General features: G+C 38.6%; 1 protein-coding gene across 1 annotated transcript in view; it reads left to right on the top strand.

Moving 5' to 3' along the window:
* Window positions 1-1,124: 1,124 nt before the first annotated feature.
* Window positions 1,125-10,854, top strand: part of LOC100548859 (integrator complex subunit 6-like) — a 21,418-nt gene continuing 11,688 nt past the window's right edge. The window contains 7 exon segments of the mRNA XM_031554646.1: window positions 1,125-1,274; window positions 1,947-2,036; window positions 2,342-2,525; window positions 3,354-3,482; window positions 5,427-5,590; window positions 6,589-6,741; window positions 8,284-8,416. Of these exon segments, the coding sequence (XP_031410506.1) occupies window positions 1,155-1,274; window positions 1,947-2,036; window positions 2,342-2,525; window positions 3,354-3,482; window positions 5,427-5,590; window positions 6,589-6,741; window positions 8,284-8,416 (973 nt within the window). The 5' untranslated portion in view covers window positions 1,125-1,154.

Below are 10,854 nucleotides of genomic sequence, written 5' to 3' on the forward strand. Positions count from 1 at the left end.
TTGAGGTCAAATTGGAGAACGTAGCATGTTAACTAATCTTTACTTAAAAGTAGGTGTGAAATTAGGAAATCTTGGATTTGCTGCCCTTGAACCTGGCTTTTCCCAAGAGGCACAACTCACTGCATAGCTGCTGTTACCAGACAGGATCATTGAGGGGTTCACTGATTGACACACAGTTTTTTGTAGTTGCTCACTTCCAGGAGTTTCCACCCAGGTTTTGGGTGGAGAAACACTCCCTGTTGGTAGAGAGCTCATTCTGAACAACAAAGCAAATGATTTGAAGCATTGGAATGGCTGGTTAGGGTGTTATGTGTGTTCTGATGTCTCACATAACATTTCTGGTGTGATGCATGTAGATGCAGCATGCAGTGGTGTGCTGCAGCATTTTTAGAAGGTGGCTCTGAGGATGCCTCATACTGAACAGCTGGTGGTTTGGAATCCTCTGTGCTCTTTCAGCTGAGCTACTCAAAGCATTCACCTTCACATCCTTGCCATTAGAGCCCTTTGGGCAGGGAAAGCAGCAGATGAGCAGACCTAGACCATGGCATCTCTGGGAGTTTTCCTGATGCCTGAGAATTCAGCTGAGACAGTGATCTTCTCATCTCCTCCCTTTTTACTCTGTTCTTAAATTGATTTATGACTCCAAGCTTGTTGTCTTTTTGCTATCTATCCAATCTAAAAATTAGCAGTGGGAAGTAACTGTTTAAAAAACACAGGAAAATCCTGTCCTTTTAGGCTCTTGCACAACATGGAGTAGAGAGCAGTGGTTCCTGCTGAGCCTGGTGCACCGGGGAGGAGATAACCTTGGAGGTCTGAGCAGCAGCAGTGGGGCACTAGCAGTCCTTGTAGTAGTCTTTTCTTGTACTCTTGATTTCTTGGAGGAAGAATGAAAAGAAGCTTCAGTATCTCATTGCATATTTCCCATATGTTTCACATCAGATTCTGCAGCCATGGATTAGGTGAATGTAGCATGTAAGTGATGCATCATATTGATTAATGAGGAGTACAGTCTTTTTTCTTTTTTTTTTTTGTTAGAAAGGGGGATTAATGACAACTTGCAGTTGATTCAAGCTTGTTGCAAAAGCAAAACTTAAAAAACTTTTCTTTGTTGTTTTATCTAACAGGCTGGATGGAAAGAAAATCATGCGACGTTTATGAATGAACTGAAAAATCTGCAGGCGTCAGGACTGACAACCCTTGGTCAGGCACTCAGATCATCTTTTGACTTGTTAAATCTCAATAGATTAGTGTCTGGAATAGACAACTATGGACAGGTAAGAAATCTGTCTCTAGTCTTCCTCTTTCTCTGTGTGTTTCTAAATTATCCTAGGGGAGGGATTTTGATGGTTTAAGTATATCTTTTTGTTTTTTTTCCCTATTTTTCAATGTTCTATTGGGTAATTGTATGTTAAAACTTGACAGATTTGATTTTCTTTCTTGTTGCATGTTCTGATCATACCATGAGATACCATGATTATACCATTTTTTTTCTTGTTGAACTTCAAAGTAGTAGTATAACTCAATCTGTAGTGAACAGTTGCTGCTTTAGAACATGTACACTGGATGGCAGCAAATTTTATTTTCAGTTTTATTTTATCAGTAGTTAACATTCTGTCTTTCTCCTTTCTCACATGTGAAAGATTCAGTTAAAAATACTCAGTTTTAGCCCCTCTGTCATTGTGCAATGATGACTTCACTGAGTTATTATAAATTTTTATCGTGCTTCTGTGGAATAGAAAAGTTTGAAGTTGTTACTGGAAGAAAAAGACGAGTAATTCTAAAAATGTGTTCAGTGAGTGTCTGTGCACATGCACTTCGTAAGTAGCTCTGCATGGCTCCATGCCTGCTGAAAGAGAACATCTGGTTTGATAAATTGTTCATCTTATTGCTTATTTCATGACAGAAATATTAGTCTACAACTGAATGCCCTGCGCTTTTGTTTCTAGGGAAGGAATCCATTTTTTCTTGAGCCATCTATTTTGATTACCATCACAGATGGAAACAAACTGACGAATACGGCTGGAGTTCAGGAGGAGGTAAACTGACATTAAATTCTTCCGAGTTATGTCTTAGAAGTTGGTACTATGTTAAGGTGGATATTTATTGTGCTTTTTTTCCTGCAAAAATACTTCTGTTTCATCAGCTTGTTCTACATAGCAAGGAAGCTGGATATGCTGTCATTGCTCAGCCCTTAATTTCATAGCCCATATGGATTTCCAGACTGTAACTTCAGATAAACTAGTGCATAGAAGAGAAAGGGGGTCCTTTACAGAGAAATAGGTATTATGTTTTCAGATAGCTTGTCAAATATTGAAAACGTTCTTAAATCTTTCTTTACCAGCTTCATCTTCCTTTGAATTCTCCTTTGCCTGGAAGTGAACTAACCAAAGAACCATTTCGTTGGGATCAAAGACTGTTTGCTCTAGTGCTGCGTTTGCCAGGAGCTGCATCTGTTGAACCAGAGCAGCTCGGGAGTGTGCCTACTGATGAATCTGCTATCACACAGATGTGCGAAGTTACAGGAGGTACCTGGCTATTACTTTGCTTTGATTTACGTTTGGTATTTGTCTTAAAACATGTATTTGATTCATTTTTGCTCTAGCTTTTCTGTCACTTAGAATTACTCAGTGTCTGCCCGAGTCTTTGTGGTTCTTTTTGAGCTTAGTTTCCTGTAGCATGGGAGAACTTCCTTTAAAGTCACATTCCAGTTTCAGATGTACTGGATGTGGGACTGTTTTCTCAGTGCACCACTGTAGGAAGGATTGAAAATTTCTTAGATTGTCCTTCCAAGGGTTGGCTTTGCTCACTCATGAGGTTGTTATTTACAAGCATAAATGTTGAGTTGAGAGGAAGAGGTATTACTTAATGGAATATTAATTCTGCTGAATGGCTGATAAACTAATATTGAATTTTAAAATATTTAATTCTGGACTTTGTTCTTCAAGATCTTCCTCAGAATTTTTGTTAAATTGGTTCTTGAGAAAATGTTGCATGGGAGGAGATGTTCGGGTTGGTGTTGGTGTTGGTTTGATTTGGATAGAAAAAGCAGATGGATTATGCAGACTTTGTGAAATCAGAATTTGTTGAGGGCCTTTAAAAACTTGGTCTTACTCCAGCCTGATTTAGCCTTAATGGCTTTTCTTATGAAGAAGAAAAATCTGAGCTGTTTTTTTTTTTCTTTGGTTTTATTGCACTTGTAAAGCATTTTGCATCAGTTTCTACTAAGCTTGTTGCTGTTATTTTTGATAAAGCTGAAAGCCTTGGCAGTCTGACTTCATATAACAAAATATCTTCCTTAATTTACACAGGGAGAATAGGAAAGCTTTGAGTAATCTTACTGTTTTCTTGTGTAGGTCGTTCTTACTGTGTTCGGACACAAAGAATGTTGAACCAGTGTTTAGAATCTCTAGTTCAAAAAGTCCAAAGTGGAGTTGTTATTAACTTTGAAAAGTCAGGACCAGATCCAGCTCCTATTGGAGAAGGTACAGTAACTGTTTTTTCTACTAATGTTTTTAAAAAAGTGTTCTATGTGCATGCAAACGTCCTTAAGTGTCTTCAGTTTCCTTCCTACTAACTTCTCACCATTGTGTACAGGATTTATCAGAGGCCTAATACAATCTAAAAAAAGTGATTAAACTATAAAGTTTCAGTGAGCGAGCTCTGGTTTCTCTTTAAATATTCCAGATCACAGTGGATGTACTTTTTATAGCTTTTGAGTTGTGTTTGTTTAGTTTTGTCTTTGCTATATTGTTCCCAGTATTAGTTTGGTCCTTGGTGAGTTGAAAAAGTGCTGTATGTTTGCATGGATTTGAATGGATAACCTTCCTGCTTGCCAGCTCTCTTGTCACTTTCTTCACCTCTTTTTCTGGAGGCTGAAGGAGGCAACGGAGGGAAGTGAGTATTTAATGAAAGTGCTAAAGTTTGAATTAGTGCTGTCAAAATTTGTTTATAAATGAAATAAATTCAGGAGTATTTGAGTCGTACTGTTAACTGATCACAAACTCTTGAATGTTCCTTGCTGCAAGTGAAAAAGTCTGTGCTAAGAACAAGGAATTGGTCTGCCAGCTGCAAGTGAAGTGCACAACCAAATAGGAAAATGCATTCTTAACGTGGAACAGGCTTTCGGCTTTGCAGAATTCATGGCTGGAAAGGAGAGAGCTGTGACCAGTTTGTACTTAGAAAATAGGAGTGTTGCTGGAATGTCAGAAGCATAGCTTTTAGGATCCCCGGAGCGTCCCAGCATAGCCTGTTTTTAACTTTGTTTTCATTACTTGTTTTTAATCACTTTTTTTCTTGCTTTATACATTTTTTGTTTTTCTCCTTTTGCTTAATAAATATCATTTGATTGGAAGTATGCTCAAGGCTTTCCTGTAGGGCCATGCAGGACAGCACCTCAGCAGATTCATGGGTCTCTGCTGGCCCGAATGCTCTCCTGTGGCAAAACAGCTGGTGAAATTGTTGTTTTTTTTTTCCTTTTGTCACATTTTAAGTGGTGATGTACTGTGAATTCATATGCATGAAGTTGCTGAGAACTTCTGCCTTTACATAAATTGAGGAAGTCCTCAACTAGAGAGAAATGTGGTGTTTACCAGAGCTATAGGGTCACTGTGCGTATAGTGCAAGGAGCAAAAACTGCTGGCTAACTGAAGGGCACAGTATTATTGGCCAGCTGTCTAAAGCAGGTCAGTTTAGTAAAGTAAAATAATTCTAAGGTTCTTTAAAAAGGTGGTCTCTTTTGTGCCATATGAATTGAAGAGCAGTCTGAAAAACTGTTCTGAGATGCTGTGCTGCTACAGAGCTCTTTGCAGTCAGAGTGGAGGGAACTCTGTGCTAGTATGCTACAGCAGACTGGCAGATAACACTGCTTTTTCCAGGAAGCAGTGGAGATGAAGTGTTCCCTGACTGCTTACTAATTAAGAATGTGACAAAAGCTGCTCCTGCCAGATGCATTCGACCTTTCCATGAAACTTTTCTCCACTTTCAGTTTCCATGAGTGGCGACATCAGTCAGTGAGCTTTGCATCCCATGGAGAAAGACTGTAAATGCAAACTGTCTGTCTTTACAGGTGCAGCAGAACTAAAATGAAAGACTTGCTATTGCTTATCAGATGTATGTCCAAGTACTGATCTTAGACAAATAGCATTTTTCATAATATGAAAGTGCCCTGCTGCACTAATAATCTAATTGTTATGCCATTGGCGTGGAAGGGTAGATGGACAAATGTTACCAATTTTTTCTCAGATGATGCTGTTTTACACTTAATGTAGCTTTTTTCAACCACTGATGTAAAGATCTGTGTCTTTGAAAGAGTTGTGATGAAGCACCTTATTGGTTACTAATACAGAAATTTTGCTGGGAGACAAATGCATGCCATGTAGCTTTTTATTTTCTTTTTTTGTTGTTATTTTGCTTTGTTTAAATTTTAGATGGACTTGTTGATTCATCCAGGCCCATCAATTCATTTGCTTCTCAACCGTGGCATAGTTGTCATAAACTCATTTATGTACGGCCTAACCCCAAAACTGGTGTTCCTGTTGGGCATTGGCCAATCCCAGAATCTTTTTGGCCTGATCAGAATTCACCAACACTGGTAAGTCAATAAGAACTGAAAACAAGGATTCTGCACCTAATTAAACAGATTGAAAATGAATACAATTTTTTTTTTTACATTCTCTGTTTGTTAGTATGATCTGACTTCACTTTAAAAGGGTAGTTAAAATTATTTTTTACGCAGAGCAATGTCATGGAGATAATCTACGCTGTTACTTTCTGTCTGGAAGTTTTACTTCTATATATAGTTGGATACTTTTGTAAAGCTTTGAAAAGGTTATAGAATTGATCTACAAATTACCTTATACACCACAACTTTTAGTTGGAAGCTTTATAAAATGCATTTTGGGTGGAACAGGGAGTATTTGTTGATGATGAGGCTAGATTGACTTTTTTTTTCTTCATGTATGGCCTCTTCTTTCCCTACCAGAAAGAATTAAAACTGAAACAGAAAAGCTACCCATTCAAAAAATAAGATAAAAACAGCATTAACTGTAACCTTTCTCACTAGAATGATCATGCAATTGGCATGCCTTACTAGCCTCTCTTGTTAGGCATGATCTGTTTCTATACTTCGCAAGTGGTCTCAGTGCTGTTTCCTCCCCACCACCCATGACTCAAGAGGAAAAAAATCAAACTCAGCAGGGAATATCTTGAGAATATTGTTTGCAGAGTGGTTTATAACCTGTAATTCCGTGAGAATAGCAAGCTGGAAAGCAGAATTGGAAGTTTTCTTTAAACATAACTGTGATAGGGGTTGAACAGCATGGAGACTTTTAAGTATCAAGATAAATAGTTGAATGTTAACCATATTTTTCTCTTGTTGGGGAGCAATGTCTGTGTGTTTAAACTAGAGAAATACTTAATATTCTGTTGTAGGAGCATGTCTCCTTTTTGAAGGAAACTGGAGATGGAGTGTTCAAGCTTAAAGGATAGTGAAATATATACTTAGGAATCTTTTCTTTCCCAAAGAGTTAATTTTCTTTTAACTGTAAATACCAGATAACAGATATGTTATATTTCTCCCCTTCCTTTTAGCCTCCACGCACAGCTCACCCTGTTGTGAGGTTCTCCTGTGTTGATTGTGAGCCAATGGTAATAGACAAGCTTCCTTTTGACAAGTATGAGCTTGAACCTTCACCCTTAACGCAATACATCTTGGAACGAAAGTCTCCCCATACCTGCTGGCAGGTATTTGCCCTTTGTTTGATTCTAGAAACATAATGAGTATCCTAAAGTGACTGTACCTGAGTTTTTGTAGGCCTGGAGGTTTTGGGGCCTGGTGTCAGACTGCACTTGATTGAAGGAACATGTCAAGGTTTCCGTTACCTTCTTTCTAATGAATTATGAAAAGCTAGAGCGAGTGTTCCCTCTACAGGTTTTGTAATCTCATTTAATTCTGTTCCTAGGTCCCTTTCATTTTGCTGAGATTCTTGGCTATATTGAAATTCTCTGTAGGCTTTCATTTGCTTTTGGGAAAACCTAGTGCTAGTTTCCATTGTAGTTTCAGCTGTTGATTAGGTAATGATTTCCACTAAATAATTGAAACTGCTGGTGGGAGTCGAATGGGAGCTGTTGATTTTAACTAGATTGGCCTTGAAAAGGCCAAAGTTCTGTTGTTGAAATCATTTGTGGTTTGGATAAGTGACTTGTTCCTGCATTCGCTAGACAGTAAGGCTTGTAATTCTCTTCTAGACTGTTCTTGTAAGGGCTATCTGAATAGATCCAAGAGGAGCTTGATGAGTGTATTATCTTAGCTGGAAGGGTGGGACTGGAAGTGTCTTTTTTCTGCTTTTGTTTCCCTAAAACATATTACAACTTCACTTAAAGTATAACGTTTTGGAAGTTGGTTTTAATTGAAGAAATTGAAGTTAATTTTAACAAACTTATTTCAGATGTGGGGTTAAAGCACTTGTAGGTATTTTACTTGCCAAAGTCATCCAGACAGTCTTTTTACTAAAACCTTTCTGCTATTTTTCAAAACCTGCTTTTTCTGCTGCCCGATCAACAGACCAATCTGTACTTGGGAAATGGGCTCATTGTAGAAACTGTAGAAGGAACCCCATCCCTTAGGCCACCTCCACTCCCAGTAGAGTTCCTGGAAAAGAAATTGAGAAAAAAATTTCCTTTGGAACTGCAAGATTAAATTTTTCTTAGGCAAATTATTCTTGCTTTGTGGATTATTTTGAATGTCCCAGTATGTACCATCTTTATCCTTTAAAAAATATTTTTCAGTTATTGCTTTTTCAGGGTTAATATTCATGTATACTTTAAAGAGGTCAACATTAAGAAAATGGAAACGTGACATAATTGAAAGTTGAATATTGAATATTTGTGTTTGTGTGGGCTTGCTGTGTTAGTATAGGAAGTTTTAGGTTTCTTTTTATCAGTGTTGTAAATTCTAGTCATGCTTTTTTATGAGTCAGAGTCATTTTAAGTGTGTTGTTCTTTAATGTGCATTTAATAATGGTCCCTTAACCTGTTTTAAGTCACCTTCCTGTTTCAATTTTATACCTTGAAGACATTTCCATACTGGGTGGTGTACACTAAATGTTGCATGTCTGCGTTTTGTAGCTGGAGAGTGTAAGTGCATGCTCGTCCTGATGTGTGCCACCTTAAACTTGGCTGTTCTTGATAATTGTTGTCTTACTGCAGTTGAATTCAGACTTCTTTAAATGCTGTATGGTTTATATTCTTTGTGGTCCTGTAATACAGTGATTTCTTTTCCTTCAGGTATTTGTGAGCGGCAGTGGAAAATACAGCGAGCTTGGCCATCCGTTTGGGTATTTAAAAGCAAGCACTACTTTAACCTGTGTAAACCTCTTTGTGATGCCTTACAACTATCCTGTTTTGCTTCCATTGTTAGGTAGGTAATATGCTTACATTGGACTGCCGATGCAGCTACTTGAGAATAAGAAAAAATAATTAAAAAGTGGTTAGTGTTCTGCCTTAGCTTGAGACGTTATAACATAACGGAGATTGGAGAGTAGAGAATGTTGCAAACTCTTTAATATTAAATTTGGGAGGAGAGGATTTTCATACCCCCTCTCCCTTTTTTTCTCTCCAGCAGAGGAGGAGAGCTACCTGCTTCCAGTGCATGTTTGATGCTGTTCACCTCCTAGACACGTAGCCTCTTCCTTAACCTGGAGTAAGCTTCAACCTCCATTCTTTTCCCTCATTTAGGGTATGGTGTATCCAGGTTTTTCAGTTGCTCTAGTAGCAGCTCATTTTTTATTTTTTTCTGGAGGATCAGATGCAGTGTTATGGGTGTTGGGAAGAGGGAATTCCCTGATGCTGTTTAGAGCTGTAAGAAAGGATAGAGCAGTGAAACAGCCTACAGTTCTTCCCTCCCCAAAGGACCAATGTTTTTCACTCTCACAATGAACTTCCTTTCTACAAGAGAGATGATATGAAAAGGTGCTGTGTGAGTAACTGCCATTCCCAATTGTGACTGCTGGGGTTTTGGCATAAGGATAATGGCAGGAAGTTTGTTACTAAGCATTTTAGTTACAGATATAGGATATTTTAATTCTGTTTTTGTGGGTATATTTAATGATACAAAATAACAGTGGAAATCTAAAAAACACAGGTTTGATTCTTACTATCTTGCACAAGATTGTTGCATTCAGTTCTGGAAAACAACTTAGCAGTGCTTTTTCCTAATTGATCTTAATGAAAAAGAAATCTGTGCTTGTTGATAAGGTGAATTTGATGATAATGATCCTTGTAGCCTAGCAGCTGTCCCAGAGTGTGGAAGCAGGATGCTTCAACATTTCTTTAGCGTTCTCTGTATGCTGGTGGCTGCTGAATTACTGCTGTTGGTCCACTCACTGAAAAGTCATCAGTGATACCAGCAGAATTTCTCTGCTTGTTAAGTTCAGATCTTGTTCCAAGATGTTTATCCTTAGTCTCTAAGGCATGATGGAATTTATGCTTATAGTGGTCCGTGATGGAAGGATCTAAATAGTATCACATTCTGTATGTTTGGTTGTTTATGTCTGTTTCTGCAAGAGTGGGTTTTTAGTATATTCAGCCTGAGGAACACTTTAGAAGGCAGAGTGTTTCACAGAAAGATGCTGAGGTACTTCAGTGCTGAGTGTGTTTGGCTAGCAGGTTACAGAAATTTCCTGTTGAAAGATTGTTTTTGATCACCAAATTCATAAAGTGAAAGTGAGGGAATAGACGTGGATCTAAGCAGAGGTGAGGTGCTGTGTTGCCCAGTTTGTGACTGATCTCACTTGTGTTAGTGGGAGGTCATGTCTGCCCATGGAGGGCTGCAGAAGCATCAGAAAGCTCAGGGAGTCAACATGGAGTGGTGCTGTACTTGTCCAGGTGGAATCTAATGTGGGTGGTGATGTTTTTTAACATTTTTACTTTGGGTTACGTGGTGTAAGCTGTCATGACTGGGCTGTTGTCAAATGAACTGCTCTGGTAATTAGGTTCCTGATGAACTACTAAAATTGAATGCTTGTTGACCATTTTCTCTATCTTTCATTCTCTTTGTTTTTAAACTATTCACTGAGTTTGAAAGTGCATCAAGCACCCTTATGTGGCACTGGATATAAAAGATGTATATTGATATCTTGTTTGTCTTGATCTGGTTGTTCTCTTTATTGGTGTAGGGTGGATAAAGGACTTTTGGAGCACTGATATGTATGTAGTTGTACCTGTTCTCTTGGAATTGTTACAGCTTGTGGTCCTTTCCTAGTGGTTACTAAATGCCATCTTCCCAACAATCCACTGCTTTTGGCTTTCTCTGAGCTTAGGAGAAGTTAAAAGAATTTTATATTGATTTCTGGACTATATAAAGTAGTATCTGAAAATCAGTAGGTTGGATTACAACTGCTTTGTGAAAATATTATTGCAGTAATCATTATAATATTACAAAATCATAGAATCATAGAATCACAAGGTTGGAAACAACCTATAAGATCATCTAGTCCAACTGTCTTCTCATTACCACTGCTACCACAAGCTACTAAATCACATCTCGCAGCTCCTCATCCAGACGCCTCTTAAACATTGCCAGGGACAGCGACTCCACCACCTACCTGGGCAGCCATTCCAGTGCCTGACCACTCTCTGAGAGAAAAAGTCTAACCTAAGCCTCCTCTGATACAACTTGCGGCCATTTCCCCGGGTCCTGTTTGTTGCCTGGGAGAAGGGGCCAAACCCCTCTTTACCCCAACCTCCCTTCAGGAACTTGTAGAGTGCAATGAGGTCTCCTCTGAGCCTCCTCTTCTCCAGACTGAACAATCCCAGCTCCCTCAGCTGCTCCTCATAAGACTTGTGCTCCAGACCCCC

The sequence above is a fragment of the Meleagris gallopavo genome, chromosome 9 (assembly GCF_000146605.3).
Source record: "Meleagris gallopavo isolate NT-WF06-2002-E0010 breed Aviagen turkey brand Nicholas breeding stock chromosome 9, Turkey_5.1, whole genome shotgun sequence".
NCBI lineage: Eukaryota > Metazoa > Chordata > Aves > Galliformes > Phasianidae > Meleagris > Meleagris gallopavo.